The sequence below is a fragment of the Solenopsis invicta genome, chromosome 4, assembly GCF_016802725.1.
Source record: "Solenopsis invicta isolate M01_SB chromosome 4, UNIL_Sinv_3.0, whole genome shotgun sequence".
NCBI classification, from domain to species: domain Eukaryota; kingdom Metazoa; phylum Arthropoda; class Insecta; order Hymenoptera; family Formicidae; genus Solenopsis; species Solenopsis invicta.
Genome location: NC_052667.1, coordinates 23,599,283 through 23,622,115, shown reverse-complemented (window position 1 = coordinate 23,622,115; position 22,833 = coordinate 23,599,283). Strand labels below are relative to the sequence as shown.

At 38.0% G+C, this 22,833-nt stretch overlaps 1 protein-coding gene across 1 annotated transcript in view; it reads left to right on the top strand.

The window, feature by feature from the left end:
* LOC105194897 (limbic system-associated membrane protein) overlaps positions 1-22,505 on the top strand; it is an 83,026-nt gene extending 60,521 nt beyond the window's left edge. Inside the window, exons 3-6 of the mRNA XM_039447832.1 lie at positions 1,069-1,241; positions 13,644-13,799; positions 14,970-15,303; positions 19,340-22,505. Coding sequence (XP_039303766.1) covers positions 1,069-1,241; positions 13,644-13,799; positions 14,970-15,303; positions 19,340-19,479 — 803 coding nt within the window. The 3' untranslated portion in view covers positions 19,480-22,505. The remainder of the gene's footprint in view (positions 1-1,068; positions 1,242-13,643; positions 13,800-14,969; positions 15,304-19,339) is intronic.
* Positions 22,506-22,833: the final 328 nt, after the last annotated feature.

Genomic DNA, 22,833 nt, shown 5'->3' with positions numbered 1-22,833 from the left:
GTGTGCATATCGCGACGTTTTAAAAGCAAACTTTGTATCGTCGGCGCGAGACGTTTTTGAGCTTGGATTTTCAACTCGTTGAACAGAAATAGAAACTTTCTATTCATCGGTGTTGGAGATCTCATGCATGAGCAGCGCTCGGGGGATGAAATCATACTTTTTTTTTATCGAGAAAATCTGAGAGGTTCGCGGAGACAAGCGAACGGTTGCGAAAGGCAAGCGGGGAGGAGGCACCAGGATCAGAAAGTTTCTGGCTGAATATCCGCGGGATTTCGCCGCGGTTTGGCGCATCTTGGGCGCCGGTAAACGCTTGGCCGAACCGTCGTAATTGCCATGACTAAGTTATTCACTTAAGCCACTCGGGCGACGCTCGGGTTATGCGTTATCGTGATGGTGGCTGCATTAATCTCGAAGCAGGAGAGCGCTTCGTCGTCGTCGTCTCTCTCGCATTCCCTGCGCCGCGCCCTTCGTCAACCATGAAAATCGCCCTTAATCCTTGATCATAGCCGGCCTTAGAACTACCAACCATTGAAGAGACGGGTATTATATGGGCGCGCGGAATCTTCCTAGGTATACACGAAAATACGTGGGATGATTTCTCGCATTTTATCGTAGCACTTTCGTAATTTTCATTTAATTGAATCTTCCGGGGGACTTTAATTAATCGATCTTATTCAACTACAATCTCCAACTAAGATCTGAGCATTAAAAGCAAAAGTCGCAGTCTAATCCGGGAGCAACGAAGGGAATAGATCCGCGGCGCGGAAAACTTCATAATTTTTTAAATAAAACTATTTAACTTTTTTATTTGCTCGGCATATAGAAAGAGCTCAAAATAATTACCTGATTTGATCCCATTAAGACCTGTATTTGGATCTGATCCAGTGCAAATTAAATTTGGCATTAAATTCATACTCGGGATACTTGTTTAACATACAATATAATAATTATATAAAACTAACTGATTTAGGATTCATGGAGACGAGAGAGCGTCGTACACAAATGTTATTTAGATCGAGCAAGATAATTCCAATTTTCAAATAACGTTGTTGTAATTTATGTCCGCAGTGAGTCAGGCGAAGCATCAGCAGAACTCAAGTGCCAATAATGAAATCGCCCCATTGAACGCGCCGGAGGGTAAAAATGAAGATGTTCTTGAAGGACCAATTGGAGAGGTGCTTGCTCAAAGTGGTACCACGGCAATTTTGCCATGCAAAATTACTGATCCCGGAGCTGGAACGGTAAGCATCGCACGGTTTGCATAACGATATGTGTATATTTTATTTCAGACTATTTATACATCAGTTTCTTTTAACTAGATGTATATTCATGTGCAATTAATTTTTTTACTGAAAAGAACCGCGATATAATCAAGTTTGTCAGCCACATCCTTTTTATTCTTGTCGTTTAAATACGCATATATTACTAAAAATAATATAACATTAAAAATACGATTTGCTCGTGTATTTTAATTTAGCAGCGAGCAATTTGAAACAAATAATATAAATAAAATATTACTTACAAATATTATTAATATTATTTACAAAAGCTAATATCGTGATACTTTTTCTGCGTAACACACGGAGAGAATTAAAATTCTTTTTGTTATATAAATATGTAAATTAATTGCTGAAAACGACATTATTAATTAAATTTAAATACTTAATTGAAATATAGCGAGTGAGTAATTTTTTCAGGAAATTATTTCCATGAATGTACTTTGAAATATTGATAATCAATATTTTTTTCTCTCTCTCGTACCATTTCTCTGCCCATTTCAAAAGTCGCTCGTCTCCTTCCATTCACACTAGATTTTCCAGATTTTCATTTCCGTTTTACAGACAGGTCCGAACGATCCTCATTTAATTTCCGTTTCCTATCGTGCACATGCCAAGCGCGAGTGATCCATAAAGAAAGAAGTATTCTGTTTCTAATATGGTTGGCGTCCGTGTCGTAGCGGCGAAACGGCCATTCAAACGTAAACCGTCGGAACGTGAATGACAAACGCGAAGATAAAATGTAAAATGTCAATGAAGCTCTTTGCAGAAAAAATATCTTCCATCGCGCGGACGCCATTAAAGTTGAAGTACAAATTTTCTTCGGCACGCGAATTATCTCGGCAATCGCATTGCTGACAATATTTTCAGGCGCGTTTTATCTTCATCGCTCGTTGTGCTTCGTCGAAAAACGAACAAAATGGAACGCGCATAAGACAACGACATGCGTGACTAATTTCCACCATCGCGCGATGATGACGTTGATGTATCTCCACACATCTCGTCCCTGCGTCCTATTCAATGAATAATTACCCTGTTCTTCGAGAAGGAAAATTTATTTTGCTAAAACATTGTCTCGAATTAAACAATATGATCCTTTAATTTTATCACGACCAATTTGATTGCAAAGACATTAAAGGTTCAGATCTTCTTATTGCAGTAACAAGCTCTTTATTGCTGCAATTAAGATAAATTCGCGGGGCAGTCTATACTTCCGCACTGCGGTATCTTCCTTCATTGAAACATTTGTATGGAAAAATGTTTATTTTTAAAATACGATCTGTGTATTTTAAAACTACGTAAACAACAGGAAGAGCTATTTGTTTTAAGCATGACGAAAGTTATTTTTTTTTACTTTTTTTTACAAAAATATATCGACAGAATTCTAATAAAACAAAACGAGTAGCGCAGAAAGAAGGGTGAGTACAAGAGAAATCAATAACCCCATCTCATGTGTCTAATAGCCAGGCTTAATGTAGCGCGTTTTAATAACTCTTTATGAACTTTGGTTTTTTCGATTTGTCGAGTCCGCGATTAAAAGCGTCAGACACAGGTAGATATTCCATCTCTTTTGGAACTATATTTCCGCATAACCGCACAAACATCATGTGCGTCCCAAATATGGCATGCGGTATTGAAAGCGGAAACAAACGCGGTGCGCCACGCTGAAGGTATAAATGATAGGTCGATACTCGGTATTTTTGTCCGCGAGTTTCTCTCTCTTTTTTTTTTCTACGGCCCTCGCCATGTACATACTTTAATGCTGTAGCCGTCGGTCCAGCAAATTGCCCCAGTTTACGATCTACAACAACGCGCTACTCCGGCGTAGCGTGCGCTCTTTGTCTTATTTAAAGTACCGTCTCCCCGAGGTAGGAAAGAAAAAAACAACGAGACGATCTGCGTAAACGCGACGAACGCATCTGCATTCGCGCGCTCCGCTCCGTGCCGTTTTCATCCACGTTGAATTCCGGTATTTCAATGGCGAACGGCCAAAGTACTAATTGACAGCGTCCAACGAGAAAACCGACGTTCATCGCGCAAATCAAGAATTAGAATTTGTCTTTATCTCCGTTCGCACTCCCGCGTTTCCCGTTAACCTCTCGACGTTTGCATTAACTCCGGGGCTCCTCTCGATAAATTGGAGATTACATCCCCGCATCTCTCGCCGGCCGATTCGGTATCTGGAATGTATTCTCACGCGAACTATGCCGGATTCCGCGCGCCGTAACGCGCCGCTGGATCCCGAATGCCTAGTACGCTTTTGTCTCCGTCCTCGCGAAGTCGAGACGCTCGCTCGGGAATATTTTAGAATATTTTAGCGGGCTTCTCGGGGACGTGTTAAACTGACGCGGCGCGCCAGATGCCGCGTGACTGTGTTTCTCTGTTTTTTTTCCTTCCTCCCTCGCCGGGAAAAGGGCGGCAAGTGAGAACGAAAGAGCAATTCGCGTTATGTGCATACGCGATCGAGACGGTGGAAGCGTTCAGCATTCCTCTCTCTCTCTCTCTCTCTCTCTCGATTGCCGCTGCGGCGGTATACTTTAGAAATCGGAATGGAATTCCGTGAGTCGACAGACGATTCTCTCTGCGACGCACGTTTCTATGAAATTCCAACGGGTTTCCCGTGCCGACGACGTCGCGACGTGAATGAGACGTAAGCCGACTTTAAACGCGCATTTTCCGATACACCTGCTTCGTATATCGTTTGAAAACGAACTCATATATATTATATATATATATGTATATATATAAACTTTCGTATTTGAATCTTACATGTCAAACGTTGTAGATTAGTGTCTTTGTTAAAATTCCTTGGCAATTTCGCGATTAAATCCCGTTACGCACGCACTCTTCATTAAAACAGATTTTTTCAAACAAAATTCTCTTTGCATTGTACCTCCACTTCGATGATTTCCGCATTTATAGCGCATTACAACGCGATCGTGCTCCGTCTCTGCTTTCCTCGATATTTAATAAATTATATTTTTATGGAAAAACGCCAGAGACTCTTGTGACTCTGCACGCTTCTTTCGCGAAAGGAACAGACGCTCGCGCTCTTTGATATAAATAATCGAAATCGTGTTTCAATAGTCAGAAACAAATCGGTACGCGTTTGCGTGTCAATGCTAAAGTCCGCAAACTGCTGTAAACGGGCACGAAAACTCGGGAACGCTCTCGGGAGATGCGGCATGTTTATATGAACTCCAAGGGGGATTTACTCTTCTACCTTTGATTTCTAGATTTTACAGCTCCACTGGGCATGGGGAGCGAGGACTTCAGCTCGTAATTTACTTACCGCGAGAGTATTTCAGGTCTCTCTTTCCACTTCACGCATTGCCAGAGTTATGTGCAAATTTAATGGCAGAAAAGCGATTTACGTGTTTAACGTCATTTTCTCAAGACTTTCGTTTCTAATAAGATTGCTGCTTTTAGATTCCTTTTTTCACTTTCGATCAATACAAAGTAATATATATATATATATATATCAACTGAAATCTTGTATGAAAAGCAATTACCTCAATTGAAATATTGAAGCCCGTTCATGCTTTAATCGGGGAAGCTTTATTTAATAGAATATTTATTTAGAGGTTATTTAAGATAAAACTTATTTGAGATATAAACTAAATCGATTTTCACAGAGAATAAAAAATATAAAACAGACTCCAGAACTTATTTAAAATGTTTCTAGAATTTATTTTACGTTTTTCAAGTAAGTCGATTTAGTTTATCTTAAATAAGTTTTATTTCGAACAAGTTTTTATTTTAAATTATTCGACCAATCCCTACTTGTTTTATACATACAAAGTACACAACCTTTATATAACGCAACGCTGACACGAGTCGACGCCAGACGTCGATAACAAATGATGTTCCAATTTCCCATCTATGGAAAGAAACGACTGAGAATTATTAAAATGTCATGTAGTGTGGGACATTACTATTCATTATTATTAGAAATGTGAATAATTTACTATTTAATTACTGTTCTCTCAATTATGTAGCCGCAAATAATTACTGTTCAAGTTACTGTAGAAATTGAATATTAGCTATAGACATCTGAATAGTTCTCAATAGTCTTCATATGTCTATACTTCAATTGAAAAAGGATTTATAATTTTGTGTAATCAAAAAATTATGTGAATATCGCGTTCAAATTAATAAAACGAAACTGTCGCGAGAAACTTCTTCTCAACATGAATTTTATACATGAAATCTGAAAAGATCGGAGCTCGACGTCTCAAGGTATCTGCCTATAGTTTGAGAGATTGATATGTTTACCATCTCTCTTTCTCGCTGAATCGAGCGATCGCTCGCTGGTGGAGATTTTTGTTCTGGACGATACGAAAGTTGCAAAATCTAAGGCCACTTATGCAAAATTCCCTGTCACGAACCGCATATAACCTCAACGGATCCCGCGCGTCGTCGTCGACCATGAATAAAAGATGAATTCATGCGCGTCTTGTGTACTACAGAAATACAGAAACAAGAAACAAGGCTGCCCTGGTCTTCTTTATGCCGCGGCTAAGACCAAAACAAGTAAGAAACGCTTCGCTATTGCGAATGGCAAACGGTGAGAGGCTGAAGAAAGGGAGGCAAGGGGGAAGTGCATTACATCTTGTCTATGTAACTGCCTTACGGAAGTTTATCCTTTTCGCGACGAAGTAACATGTCGTGTATTCGCAATGGCGAACAAATATCGATGTAGTAAAATCTTTCCAAACGATCAATAAATGGTATCTGTATCCAACTAAAATCAACATTTTAAAAAATGGTGTTGTTTTTAATAAAAAAAAAAAACGTTTTTTTTAGTTTAAAACTTATTTTGTTTCAAATTTAATTTTAAACAGTATGTTTAAAAGAAAAACATGTTTAAAAATATATTTATACGCGTTTTAAACACGTAATGTTGTATTAATATGTAGAATAAATCTATAATCTATAAATTTTTTTATACATTTATGTCAATCTCAAATATTACAAGTTTTAATGTAAGAATTTAATAAGCAATAATTATTTCTAAATTTAATTTTTATTTTTGTGTAAATATTTCAAAAATATTAATATAACCAAGATTACGTACGTAATGTATAAGAAAGAAACTTTGAAACTTTGTAAGAAAAGAAAAAATAGAAGGAGATATGCTTTGAATATTTTCATAACATTTATATTTCATAAAATAATTTTTAAAATATTTACAAAAATAAACATTATACAAAAAAAATAAAGATATGAATATTATTCCCCTAAAATTTATGTTAAATTTTTTCTTAAAAAAAAAAAAGAAAGTTTTGAACATTTGTTATAAACGTAAATTTTTTAAACATAACAATCTTTCTTACATCTTTTTTAATTTGAAATAAATACTGTAATGAGTGATAAATGAATGAAAAGATGAGTCAATTCTCCAATTAAGAGCCATACATATTAAATCACTTTCAATTTAGTCTCATTGTCACGTTGAATTATTAATAATAATTCAGCATGATTTATAACGTGCTATAAATTGATATATTTCGTGTTGAGATGTATAATAGAGTTAGATATAAATAAGCAATAAATCTATAAGTATAAATTTATAAGTATGAATAAGAAATAATAGGTATATCGCGTATCAAATTCTTCATCATATAAATTCTTTTATGGAAGAATTAAATATGTTTTTAATTAAAAAATCATTCAACCTTTAGTTGGCGATGATTGAATCACTTAAGACTCGATGAATATTCGTTAGTTTTTAAAAATTACTCCTTTGTTTCCTTTACATTGTAAAAGTGTAAAAAATTAAACTTGAAAACTGCTGCTTCTTATTGTTGTTTTATGTACTATATTCATATGCAAGGCAACTTTTCGATTATACAATAGAGTAGAGTAAGTTCTAACAACAATCCTCCGAAAGATACATCTTCCATGGAGTTCATAAGGCAAGTAGGGACCTTCTTAACTTTTACTTGCATACGTATATTATTTTAAGAATGAGATATAGAATTATTAGTACAAATTCGTAACGCGTATTTTCTCTACTTATAAAATATTTTACCGCTTATAAATTATCAGCAGATTTCTTCTTGTATTTCATCAATGAGTTCTAGGATTCTTCGATTTAAAGCGCCATTTATCTTTGCTTGGAATGCGCCCAAAAAGTTTCCCGTAAAAGTTGAGCAAAAATATTCAAACCCGTTTTTGTATCTAGATTCTTTATTCTCCGTATTCCTTCAAGTATCCAGTGTTATTTTAAATCCAAGGAAAACTCTTGAGAAATATCAAACCCTTTTTTTTTACGGCAGTCTTTACAGACGTGTATATATATTCGCAGAAATTTAAGCTCTCTCTCTTTCTCTCTAACGTAATTGAGACTCGGGAAGTACCCGTCGCCGGCTAGTGCGAAGCACAATAGGCAATCTGTTTCGTCGCGGAAGGATCCGCGATCGTTCCTCCGGACGGAATCTACCGGAAGCCGGACATCTTGAATATGCTTTCCGTTAATTAATTATTATTATCGCAGGCCGCGATTCATGCTCGAGGAGCCAAGCGCGAATTATGCAAAGCATAACGCTCGATCCTTCTCTCCTGGCTCCCAATTTGGCGCATAATGCTGCACGACCATGCGTATAATAGAATTGACTTATTCCGTCAAGACCTACTCGTATCTTGCGTAATGCACTTATCTCGTTCCCAAAACGCGTCGACGTTGTTGCGATAACGTAACGCGTTGTGGGGCGCATAATGGAACCATCGGCCGGAAAGATCACCTGCTCCTGGCCTGGCGGAAACGGTAGCCGCGAGGGCGAGATCGTCGACCTACGCCCTACGGTAAATCACGCGATGAATGCCAAACCGCTACCCGGGCGGTAAAGGGCGTGTGGCTATCGCCGAAGTGTTGCGGAGGAGTCGACGTTTCGCACCACGCACTCTCCCTCAACGTCATCGCCGACAGAGAGAAAATGGATATGCGCGCGGGTTACTGTCGAAGCGGAGTGCTTCCTCGGAAGAACGTCCTCGGCCACGATGAATCGTGAGGATAAGACAGGCGAGGGTATAATGGAGGATATCCGGATGGTGAGATACGAGGGATAGAGTGCGGCGGAGTAGAGCTTCTTCCGCCTTTGAGAACGTAGATGGAGCGAATAAGAGAGAGAAAGAGAAAGAGAGACATTGGCAGGAATGGGGAATTACCGGAAATGAAAAGATTCGAGCGACGAATTCATCCATGGACATACATTGAAACGCTAAATTCCCGCCTCCTCGTTTACGAATTTATGTGTTTTTTTCTCTCTGCTTCGCGGGGATAACACGAGTTTTCTGCTCGCGCTCGAGTCGTCGCGCGAGATATATGCATCAGTCAAACGGGTGGATTCGAGAGTTCGTCTTTTCGGATTCAAGCAAAGCTCTTACTTTATTTGGTCTTCGATCGGCGCGATTCCGATTCCCGTTGCGTGCGATATAATTTGTTCTATATAGAATCGAGGGAAAACACGTTTCGAAAAAGCGCTCTTCTATCTGCAAACTGAATGAAATGTATCACGGTGAAACGCGACTGATAATCACAAATAGATAGGACAGGATTGGATGGATGGCACAGACGGGAATCGATATTACGAAATAAAAAGTAAATTAAGCCTTTTTAATGCTTTCACATGAATATACATGGAATATCCATTTACAAGGCTAATGTAACGTAAACATATGATATCATTATTTAGCGATTTAGCTGGGGACTTCTTATTAAATTTCCACATTTTCCGCTAAACGAAATTTAATTGTGCAGCACGTATGTTGTACAGCAATTTCGCCAAGTTCAATCGCAAGGTCAGTAGTACGATTAAATCCATTTAAAGTGTCAAATTCAAATTCGCATTGTTTGTCGACAGCATATTGCGCGCAGAAATTCTCGGTGCGATTGGCTAACGTCAATCATTCCTAAAATGATAACATCAATATTTGATTAAATAAAGTAACAGATACAGTGATTGAGCGGCGCAGCGATTGACTAACACACTTTTACGTCTCAATACGTCAAAATCGACATATCGATTATAATTGTTTTCAAACTAAACCTCGATAGTGTGTTCACTCTTGTTAAGCTATAATCAATGCGCAAACTCGTTTCAAGCTCGCAAGACATATCTGAAAATCGATTTTTATTGTTCTAAGCCATAAAAGCACATGGTTAGTAACTGTATGTAAATAGTTTTTAAATGTCCGGATCTATTCGTGATAAAAAGCAATTTATTTAATAAAAATAAATAATTTGACAATAAGCTGTAATATTTTATAACGAAATGCCCAATATTTCGCAAAATTAAAACTTAATATAAATTATTTAAACACTTTGATGGAAAAAAAAGACACGTATCCTTCAAATATTTGTATTCCACGCGATATCACTTTTATTGTCTTTATATGAAAATATTTGACAAAAATCAAGTTAATTAATGAAAATAAATTATTTGATAATGAGGTGTGATATTTTATATCGAGAAATGTCCAGTATTTCTGAAAATCAAAGTTTCATTTAAATTATTTAAATACCTTGATGAAAAAAAAGAAGACGCATATTCTTCAAATATTTTTATTCCACGCGATATAATTTATGCTTTTATCGTCTTTATATGAAAATATTTGCTAAAAATAGATTTAATTAATGCAAATAGATGATTTAATAGTAAGCTGTAATGTGTCTTTTATAACAAAAAGTTCAATATTTCTAAAAATGTAAATAATATAAATTATTTAAGCACCTCAATGCAAAAAAAGGAGATATTTATTTGTATTCTTCAAATATTTTTATTCCATGCGACATAATTTATGCTTTTAGCTTCTCTATATGAACATATTTTGATAAAATTGAATTGTGACGTTTTGTGAAAGAAGAAAATATATCACTTCTATTAGTAATCGTTATTCGTAAGTTCCAATACGGACATTCAAAACTAAATCGTAATTATCTTTAATATTCCAAATGAGGGAGTTTCTCTTCAATTCTGCGAGTAATACCGTCGCGCTACATAGCTTAAGTTTCCGAGGTTGTGATGCGTATAGAATGCGGCTGTGTAGTGGTTGGCTTGATTCCCGCGCGGAGCGGATAGGTGAGGGAACTTTCCTCATTACAAGAATACTTTTAAAACAGTTTGCCTGATAAACGAATGAACTTTCGGTGTTCCTTATCGGCAATCCCGATGCTTGCTATCGAGCAAGAGTTGAAAGCGATCACGGGAGCGCAGTAGCGAACAGGACGGCTGCCTTTAATTTCCTTCCTACCGTTGCCGCGGAGTCATTGTGAATGGAAATATTCCTATCGCTGCGATAATTTTATTTCCGTACTTTTTTTTTTATTGAGCAACAAAGATTTTCATAACAATTCTTCGAATCGTTGTTTTCTTTTTTTTCCATTTATTATGCGCTTTAATCATCGTAAAAACTCTAATATCGCACGCGTTTTCGTTGAAACGTTTCTTTGTCCTCGCCTTCCCCATGTGCCATTCATTCTCGCGAGGTATCTGGTATGTAACGGCACAAGTTACCGATCACGGATGGCAATTCCCGGCCGACAGATAAAGAATGTGTCGGTATGGGTCGCTTGGCATGCTGTAACCCGGGGTATTTCCCAATTAAGCTCCCGCGCATCCCACACGCCGATGTCAGTCCGGCTTGTGTGCGCTTTCCGCGCGTGTAGATGCCATTTACTTGCTGCTGTACAAAGTCTTTCCCTGCCTAGGCCAGCAGCAATCCCCACATGGGTCTCGGCTTAATAGGTTCCCGCGGGAATTCCGGGGCCATTGGTTACCTAACCCGCGTCTAACAAGACTGATGATGATGATCGAGTCAGGCAAGACAACGTAAGAGGAAATTAAGTACGGAGGAGGCCCGACGCTGGGTCGGACATGCTACTCCAATTTGCATTTCGTTCCAAGTTTTAATTGGTTTTAATCCTTTGGCGGACTACACCTGCTTCTCTCGCTCGCGCTTCGTACAAACTTTTAACCCTTTCCGCTGGAAAGCCAAATAGGCCCGCCACGCGCGCGGACTCCGGTAGTTTCCCTCTAGCGAGGCAGCTATATCCGCATTATCTTTTCGTTCGTTCGAGCTAGAAATAATTAGAAAGCGGTATTGCAACGTGCAATTCCTCTTTAGGATCATTTATATCCCGCCGAGAATCTAGATCAAATTATTTCCCACGTGTAATACACGTTTTAACATGGATTAGCTTCGCTCGAAAGCTTTATCGCGACTCGACTCTTGCTTTTCATCTCTTAATGGATGTTCTTGGAAAACCTCCTTAATTGGCTACGCAAGTATCCTCGGCAATGAAGTCCACGTACTCGGCAAGACAGAAACATTGTTCGTTCTAACAATCCGCATGTGTGTGTCTAACAGTCTACCTGGAGTTAGTCGAGACCGAAAGACGGACGTCGGTGGGATTTGGGATCTTTGTCCTTCCGACTGTTCGCGAAGACACCGCGAAGTTCTCGTAACTTTGCGCCGATTGGGGCAAACTCTACTACCCGATAACTCCCACCAGTCAAAGACTAGCGACGTGCAAACACACACACACACACACACACACACACACACACACACACCATACTCTCCCTCTTCTCTCTCACATGCAGTCTTGCCATATTGGATTCGCCGTTACACGTCGGTGCGCCGTAGATAGGTCCTTTTCGTGGTGGGACCCAGGATTACAGCAAGCACTCCGGATTACCGGGTTTGGCGGTACTAGAAATGTCATATCCTTGGGAATTGGTTTCCCCGGGATGTATTACATGAAATCGGCCTAATTATGTTTCTGCCTGAGAGTACTAAGACGTTTACGGTGGAGTTCGTCACGGGAGATGCGGATGTAAAAAATAATTGGCATGGCAACGTGACGTCTCTGATCTATTGGATCGAAATTCAGGAGGAGGCTTCGTAATGCGCAACCTGCTAATCGGAAATCGTAACGAGGAATTTCCTATTAGGAAATAATTAAATTTCACTGAGAGCTGTTAATTAATAAGCATCTTCGTTTACGAAATGCGTAATTACTTGCTCCCTAATGAGTGAGAGGAAATGCTCTGAGCTGTGTACTCGATGCATCAGTAATTATTCAGGTTGAAATATAAAGGGCTTACGTAACATTTTAATAAAAATACATTTTCTGAAAAATAATTAAGCGATACAGTCGGCATTTGCCGTACAAATCTTGCGACAAATGTGATATAAAGTACAATGGCCTATAAAGTGCTTTAAAATAATGCACTATAGTTGATAGCGATAAAATATGTACGTGCGTAAAAAATAATAGCAGATTTGTTTATGTACAATAATACATATATTGATATATATTGAAAAATTGTCAATATTACAAACATTTCAATAGCTTTTTAAAATATCTCTCTTCTCTACAAAAATTTTCACAAAAAAAAAGCTTTTTCAATGCTTAAAAACGTAAGTGTTAAGATTAAAAGGACATTAATTATAATAATACGTTCTCTCGCGCAAATTAATTCTGTTTTTATCTTTCAGTAATTAAGTAGATTCAGATTTATCTGAACGCTTAAATAATCGATTCTCTTCGATCGTATCCAAAAGTGGCGCAGAATTGATGATATCGCTACATAATTAAAATACTGAGCGATGTAGCCGCTATCCGATATTGAGCATAGTTTTGTGGTTTACTCCCGTGGGGTATGAAAATTACCTAGAAATTAGGGTACTCTAATGGCCGTGATAATTGATATTTGATGCGTGTCGCGGCTTCTCTCACATTGTTCCATGTGATATACATTCTTTCGTGTACATATATTGCTGCTCTAAATAATTTATTGCTTTTGAACAAACTACATCACCCATAGTTTTCACTGTCCGAATCCCTAGAGTTGGTAATCGCAAATATATTTTTTTAAAGATAAAAGCTCTGGCGCGCTTCTGTAATATTCACAAGATTATTTTAACTTAAAAATAATTTCTGCCTTTATCTGCAAATTTTTTATGTAACCAAGCCAACAATATTAATTTTATATAAAATTATTCAAACACAATCTTCATTATTTTTATAAAATTTTTAAAATTATTTATGCAAACAAATTCTTACAACGCGTACCATAAAAAAATGTAGCAAAGATATGTATAATCTGTAAAAATATTTGGAACAATTACATTCATATAATAATTACTATTTAGCCACGACTGCATGTCGCAATGCTGTAATTTTATTCAATTTCATATTTAATTTCTACAATGACATCATAATAATTCTTTTAATGGTTGCATCTCTATCGTTTTTAATATTAATTAATCAAAAGAAGTTAATAAAAAGATTCTTTTACACATTTTCAAAAATAAATAATATGTTATTCACTTCTTGTTTTTTTTTTTTTGTTACAGATCACGTGGGTGAGACGGAGGGACAGACAGTTATTAACAGTCGGTACTAGCACACACTCCATTGACAAGAGATTTGTCGTCAGGCACTCGAGCACCGATTGGCAACTCACAATACGCACCGTGACTGTAGATGATGCCGGCATCTATGAATGTCAGGTAATTTGATCTTTTAATCTCTTATATTTTTAATTTTCAAGATATTCACTATTTGTGGGGTTACAATTTTTATATAATACATTTTTACTCGTATCTCTATATTCTAATATTAAGATATCACGTTAAGAAAATAATGTACTTAATCTTTTATCGTATTTCTATCTTAATAAATACTGTATAAATTTATAAGTAAATAAAACGAGGTCGCATATACATATAATCGCGATCTTTCTTTATTCAGTTCGCATCGTCAAGTTTTTATGCTAATGAGAGTACGATTATTCATATCGTACGATTAGTCATATCAATAAAACACTCGAACATGAGATAGCTTTCGCTGTACGACCGTTTAATTCTTGCTTTAGAATGCGAGTTTGAATGAGTTAATTTTCAGTAGTAATTGTGTGAAATAGCGCTCGGACATTTGTAGCTATATCTGATAAATTGAGTAATTTCTAATGTACGATTCCGTGACACTTCGTTAAAGGTTTCGCATGTCTAAAATGTCAATTCAAATGCCAAAGCGGTCACAAGCTGCGTTTCAGGTCACAGTGATTAGTCACGGCTTTAGCCTCACCTAGGTTTCTATAAAGGACAATCAACATCGCTTTGGCAATGTGAATACAATTTTAGTATATATTACGGCATAATTCATGGCTTGTTATAATTTGAAACCGGCCATTGTTGCATGGAAAATGCTCAAGTTACGGTATTACGATTTCTTGATACTATTTTATTAAGTACAATATCGTATTTACATTAAGTTTATATAAGATTGCTCGCTATTGTATTATTTTAATTAATATATATTCAGCTTTGCGCCTCTAAAGGGCAATTTATCTTAAAAGAGAAAAAAGATTTTCCCTCTCATCATTAAAAATTAAATGGCTATTATTTTGTAACAAATGAACTTTTTCTTGCAATATTTATTCTTGAAAAATCAATGTATATTATTTTACACTGTGTGCTAATAAAAATAACAGGTTTCGTGTACAATTTAATATTCGATTTATTTTATTCTGCCCATTTCTATTATATATCACGAAACAACAAGCTATTTAGTTTCGATAACTTTCCGATTGCCATCCTGTACAAATGTTACAGCTCTTTCGAATTCGCGTTCTTAACGCAGTAGGAAAAGTTAAAGGTATTGTTCCGTTACGATTGCAGGTGACGTCACATCCGGTGCAGCGAAACTTCGCTCGTCTCAAGATTACGGAGGCGTACTCGATAATACCGGGTGCGCCTGATCTGCACGTGAAGCAAGGCTCGAGCCTCCGTTTGGAATGCCAACTTATGGCAGCCACGGAAAAGCCCCTTTACGTCTTCTGGTATCGTCAGGGTCGTATGATAAATTACGACGAGGAGCCCGGCGTCGATGTCAAGCTCACAACGAGCGGCTCCATTCTCACGGTGAACAAAACGAAACTTACGCACGACGGTAATTACACGTGCGTACCTAGCAACGCCAAAGCGGCGTCCGTCATGGTCCACGTGATCGAAGGTGAGAAGGAACAGAATAAGCTATACCATAATTAGTCTAAAATATAATATTCTAAAATAAAATGACATTAATTAATGTCAAGGTATATTCTGTCAATGTGAATTGTGGCAAATATTTTACAATATTTATTTCAGGTTCCAAAATTTTCCTGAATTAACATAAAATCCCGAGCTAATAATTTTACAACTAACACTAATATTTATCTGAATTTAAATTTTCACTTGATAAGAAAAGATATCATTTGTTTAATCTATTTAACGGAATTATAGATTAAAGATTATCGAGTTGAAATTGTTTCTCGATAAGTGCATATTTCTGTCTCGTCACAGTCTCTTTTATGTTCACGATGCGAAGCAAAACCCAATGACTATGTGCACGTGTCAAGGGAAGCATCTTTGACGTTTCCCGATGATTAAACCTCGTTAGTTTTTCTCTGGATTCACTGTTGTACGATCAGCGATAAATCACTATAACGATCCCCCCGATCATTGCTTACTGACCATACAACAAGTAATCCGCAAACAGCTATTACTTGTGCATCGAAAAAAATCTAACGACGCCAACGGTATTTATATGCAACATATTTGCGTGCATGTACATAAAAAAAATGTCACAAACGATTATTACGGAAAGAACGGTTTTGCAAGCGTCTAAAAATGTAGTTGGATAGAGACCTAAAATTAATTTTGATGGACTGACAAAATAATGACATAGGACGCTTCAAGCTCGTTGCCAGAATGTCAAAACTATTTGCAGCATTGCTCCTCCTGTTTCAACGTCCATCATAATTAATTTGACGATCCAACACAATTATTTTCAGATCTGTATCTAGTTCAATTATGAGATACCTCAACGAAAAAAGGAAAAATCATTTTTTCTGCGTACAAATGTAGCAAAACTTTATATGTTAGCGTTTATATAAGATAAAACGTTAAATCAAATAACGTTATACAGAATTATTTATCAAACAATTTTTATTTCGCTAACGAGGAAATTTTAAGTATGACATAAATGCGAAAGTAGACCGTCTATATTTAATCGCGAATGTTGCGCGGTTCAAGCAGCGTCGACACACATGTGCACGTGTCAAGCAGGGAATCTTTGACGCTTTCCGGTAATTAAACTTCATTAGCTCTGTATTCATCATTGCACGGCAATTCACAGCGATGTGATTGTAAAAGATCCGACTTTAGCGAGGTTTCTGCGGTACGCGAGCGGCCTGAGGATTGTGTCAGTAGGCCGAAATCATGGATTAAAACGCGATGGTAATTAACTCACTCCAGTTACTTTCGGCGAAGAAGAGATCAGCCGCCGATCGGCCGGGTGGGAACTTCCATGAAACTTGAATATTCATTAGAGTAAGTGCTGAACAATTAAACGGCTCGTAGGGAGCTCGTTACGATTGGATTTAGCGGCTCTCGTAGACGCACTCATCCCGCATAGCTCGACCACGATAACAGAAGGGGCGCTTCAAAATTGTACGACCGTCCTTCTAACGACGAAACTTTTTACGAAACCTCCTCGAGTTTGTTCTGCGAAGACGAAGTTCGAACGCAATTTTTTGAAAGTACGGTGTATAACTTCGGGCCGGCTTTACTTACACTTTAACGCGCTTAGTAACTGCATAACAACGCGATAGTGTTCGTAGGGCATTATCAAACTTATCTATTATTTTCTCTTTATACACTAGACGATATCATTTCCCCCATCCCCCTCCCTCCCGCACGATTTTAATCTTTTTTTGCTCGTGCCGCGATATAGCTGTGACATCGCTAGTCGTCAAAAGTTTTTCCAAGGCATTAATGTAGATTATATTAAGCCTCTTTACATTAAACTTTACGATGGTCCTGTTTACTCAAGCTTGTAAAAAGAAAAAATAGAAACAATATTATAGATCTGAGGGAGAAAATACAGCAGAAAGATAAAGTTTAAAAAATCCTGTATGTCAGATAAATTGTTATTGTGTATTTAACTATGCACTATCTAAAGATTTAGCTAGATATAAATCCGAAAATAATTTTGATGGACCATAAAAATAATTATGTAAGACGCTCAAGCATAATAATGATAAATGCAGCAAAAAATGTTTTAAAATTTTAGCAGTTTATAAGCATCTTACATAATTATTTTAAGATAAAATTATTTGCGGATCTATATCTAACTAAAATTTTAGATACTTTTAGAAAGCTATTCTTTCGATGCAACTATTGTATTTAGATTAATTATTTGGAATTATTTTTGAATTAAATCTTATTATATGATGATAATATCTTATTATTAATGCTGATGCACATTCGAATGTCATGTACGTTGTTACACGCTTATCCAACTTTCCAGTTCTTGTAAATAACGTAGCAAAAATTTATTCAACGTATAAAAAGATATTGTAATTATTACAGATTTTACAAAATATCACTAAAATTAACTTATTGCATTCGATAATTTGTTGGGAACTACATGCAAAGAATCAAAAAATAGGCACTATTCATTGAAGTCCTTTAGAATTGGATTTTAGCATTCGAAAGAGTAGCTTACTTTGAGGGATTTTGAGGCGACGTGAAAAGAGGAAACTGCCTTGGAAAACCCGAGAAAATTCGACAGATATTCATCCACTGTTTGCCATGTCCCCGTGTGACGTCGAGGCACGTGACAACCAGGGAGTGTCACGCACGTGATCAGATTGTCGAGCGGTATTTTCTACAAGAAGAAACGTGAAATGATCCGCATTTCATCTTATATCTCAACTAGGAACGTCGAAGGACCTGAGATCATTTAAAACGCCGTTTCTGCTCTCGAGGGCTTTACTGCTCCGTACAAGAAGGACACTTTTCTGTAGACGTGAACTTCTGCTCTAGTTTACACATGTGTATCTTTAGATTTTTATTTAGCTTCCTTCTATCATCGTCGATATCCGAACAACGCTAATATTGCATGTTTGTTTTTTATTTGATTTATTCCGATTTTATTTGCAAATCAACTATTTCTGGAATTTACAAATACGAAGAGAATCCGTTATCTCACATTTCCTTTATTTAAGTCAAGATACTATCGTCGACAGAATAACGATTTACACAAGAAATATTCAAATTTCTCGTGGGACGTAGTTATAAAGAATAATAATATATCAAATGGCATGGCAAATACTACTTAAAGTAACATTCGCAGACAAAAACAAATAGTTAATAAAATTCTATAGTCCGCAACTTCCCAAGTGTTCCTAAAGCGACATATATTTAGATAGATTAAAATAAGACCTAAATTTGCGATTTTTTTGTGGAAAAACGGAGAAAAATCCAGTGCTTGACGTTTATCAAAATATTATGTATGAAAACAAAGTTGCAGCTGGTTAAAGTCGAACATAACAGTTTTTTCACTATAATATATTTTTGCTGGTTTTTGACTGCGACAAAAATCTAAGCATCGCGAAAAAACAAATTCCACGTTCAAGAACTAGTTTTTAATATCTAGAAAATATGTAGCCCGCTAGCTTCAAGATACAACGGCCACGACTTTTCGAAAACATAATTTTAATATCGACACCATTTTATATTACCTTTGCCCTTACATTCTAAGAGGGATGAAAAGTTTTGTTGAAATCATACTCGTGTTGCAGTTTTATTTCAAGTGGTTTACCATGTACTACCTTAAGCCCGTTGCAGCCACGAGTGATATAATATAAAATTAAGCAGACTACTTTCTATTAGAGTACCTCCGGTACATATCTAAACGAAAACTTGATTTATCAAGTATTATTTTAGCAATAATTTTACAAGTTGATTGTAATACAACGCTGCACCGCTCATGACATTGGCAAATTGACTCAACTCATGATGGTTTCGTTAATGTTAAAAGAGTAAAAAAACCAAAAATTACAACAAAATCCTAACATAACACAAAAGCATATAACAGAGTGGTTATAAATAAGTTATCTCTACTTCTTTCTATTTTTTCCGCGGCATAAACACCAGAGTAACCTTATCATATCCGCATCTGCCCTTGCCGCCGTATAAAACGCATTTTTCTAATCTCATTGCAGAGGAGGAGAAGCCAGCGGCGATGCACGGGGGCGACAGAAGGAACCTCAGCCCGGCAATTTTGGCGAGCAACTTTCTCGTGTCCCTCCTAGCGGCCGTCAGCTGGAGGATACCGAGTTTCACGAGCCTTTACCCAACGTGAATTACCGCCGCCCCGGCGGCGTCCTCCGGTCCGCGTGTTCCCCGCGACCTGACGGCGGGCCCGGCGAGGAAACGAGTTCCCGAAGTCGTTGTTCCGCTGCCTGGTGTCGGCACGAGCCCTCGCGCTCATTTTCGACTCGGGAAGAAACTTCGGTGCCGGGGATGATTGTGCGCGTGATACCACGAACTCCACGGCGATACCTCGGTTCACCTTACGTGTGTGTTGCTCTCTTTTGCGTATACTAGATAGACGCTCTTCGGGGTTGACAGCCGCGGTAATCCGACTCGGGTGGTCCGACGCGGTGTCCTGTAGCTCAAGGACGCACAGAGTCGCCAGCGAGTCCGAGTTTGTTCCGATACGGTGCGCCCACCTGTGAAGCTGTGTCTTCGATCCTTCGCACCTTATCTTCCATCTCGGCCCCCGGTTCTCGCGCGAGTGCCGCGTTAAGTGCGCTTGCCGGGACGACTGTACTCCGTTTTGAAATTGAGCTAGCGACTCACTGTAGGATACAGTTTTACTCTTAAATTCTCGCGTAATTCTCTCTACGCGTTTCGTTGCGCGCGAAGTTACAGTCCAAGCCCCTTTCTGTCCGCAATTACGATGAGAAACAAGATTACGGCGTGTAAATACGAATAAAATTTCTCTTATTGTACTCGGAGATCCTTTTGTGATGACAAATCGTACAAAACAATGATAATTCAAAAGGAATTATCGAAAACCGTGAAAGATGAATAATTTTGACATAACAATACAAAATCTCACCACGTGGACATGATATGCCGCGATAAATTTCGTATGATGAATTCGTTTCACGTAAAATGTATTTCTATTTTAAAAATTACGTTCTCTTTTCGCTTTAAACTGTGCAATATAAATTTTCTCGCGTAAACAAAATTACCAATCGCTCCGGACGTAACCGCGTGGACCGCAATGAGACCAGAGGATTATGGAACTATGGTACTAAGGTACGTCGTAAGAGACGCAAATTGGTGAAAAAAGCGTCGTGCGAGCGGAAAGGGAGATCCGTTTTGTTTGGACAGGAAACTCAGTTTCTCGCAGGAAATTCGTTTCCCGATGGGAGCCCTTCCGCTCGATATGCGACTCATTGATATCTTTCGGTGTGCGTGGTCGGTGAGTCGTTTTCTTCGTACGTGCATTCTACATATATACATATATAAACGTATATATTCGTTACGTACAGACAAATGTACACGGCGAGAGCTCGATTTATCGTTCTTCCAATTAATCGCGGTACCGTTCATATTTTCGAATCCCAAAGTGATTTGTATCGCTTATCGTTTTGCATTTATTGATTGCGCATGTTTTTGTTTGGCCGAAACATCCCTTTCGATTGCGTTCGATCGAGCTTTCGCCGTATGTACGATACGTTATTGCATAACGTAGAGGCTGCCGCGAAAATTCTGTTTGTCGTGACCAGCATTCGCGGCGGGGCCGCGTAATAATGACGAATCGTCCTCTTCGATTAAATCGCGTACCGTGCCACCGTGAGGCCTCCTTTTATTTTACAAATCAAATTGAACAAATAAATAAATAAATAAATAAATCTAACCCGAACGACGTTTCTACAGACAAATAAATACAGATTTGAGTAAAAGAGAACGAAAAAAAAAATCGTGAATTTGACCGGTACGCGGTGTACAACGACAAAAGTATACTTTCAAACGTGCGAAGGCTGTAAATTCCGCCGTAAAGTAATCTTGTTATCTTTTGTCGGTGGCGGAGAGTTTAAGTAAATCTCGTTTCGAACGCCCTCCCGGTGTACGTTTCTTCGAAATCGCGACGAGATAAGACAAGCAGATTTCTCGCGACAACTTGATTACGCGAACCTGAGGTGGATGAGCGACGTTCTTTCCGCGCTGTAGAAGCCTTACCTCAATTCCCGTCGACTTGCCCGCAGTGCCGTTCGTCGTCATTGCGAGCGAGTTCTTTCTCGCGAGTTCTCCGAGCGGTGGGTATACACTGAAGCATTCTCGCTCTGTTTGTTCGCTCAGTGTATACCTATCTTTAAATAAATGATAAATGCAAACGTTCGTTCAACCGAACGAATGTCCGATGTGAACACAAAGGTGGAACGAGGGGAGAAGACGGCGAGCGCGCGAGCATTTGCTCTCCGTTCGTTCGCCCGTTCTCTTTTCGTTTCTCTTCTAGTATGTACCCACTTTCATACGTCCTCAAGATTGATGAATAATCCAGCCTCGGATGGCGCGCGTCGAGCCAGCGATGCGAGCGATCGGATCTTTCGAGGCGCAAAAAAAAATTGCGTTTCTTCAATTATTTTATCGAAAGCGGAACTAATACTTTATTCCACTTGTTATATGTTATTCCATCAACGGTGGGGACTTTTTCCATCGAGCGGAGCTCAGCTCCTCGTTTCATTAAAATATCGAAGATAACGCAAATAAAGCGAAAACCCAGAGGACGAGACGTTTAAAAGACGCTTAAAAGACATCTTCTGAATTCTTTTATGTCCTTTAGATCCTCTTCCTTCGGGCACTTAGCGCCACAGATTTTCAAGTGTAAAATAATGGAGGCAAAGGAAGGAAGAGGGTGGCGAAGGAGTGTACTTCGGAAGGAATCTCGCGTTTCCGCGGCTATACCGATTGTTTCGCTCCGCGAGAGCTCGATCTCGCGGCCTTTCTGCGATGAGGAAATGCGATGGGCGATCACGGTCTTTAAAACCATACATCGAGTTTTATGCGCGGCACGCACGATACGTGGCGATGCGGCCGCGGACTCGCGCTCATCAACATTATTTATCTGAATACGTGGAATCAATGTAAATACTAAACATTCTAACTACGCATTCAATAAAACATTAATCGTGACTATACGTATGTAATAAATTCATTCTCCAAATCTTGGAAAGTATCCCCATTCATTATTTTAATTAATTCGAAGCTACTTCGACGTGTGCGAATTTTTGTTAGCAGGCATCGTGCGATCTTTTAGAGTACATAGTGTAAAAACGTTTGTGTAAGTAATAATAAGATATATATAAAAGTTTGTGAAAATGAAATACGTTTAAGACCATCTCTCTTTATAAATTTTTTTATTTCCAATCATTCTGTTAAACCTCATTATGATATTGCAAATTTGACAACATTTGAGGTATAACTGTTCTTTCTAAAAAGATTGTCTTTAAGTATTTAAAGCTTTTATGTACATAAAGTTTTTGAATTTTTGCATATACTGGATGCTTGGCAGCAGGTGTAAGTTTGAAAAATGATTTTAGATGGTAAAATAAGACGAAACTCGAGAACGGCAGAATTACGACTACGGTTTCCTTTTTTTAATTATAAACGTTTAAATATTCACGTAAAAAGTATCTATAGC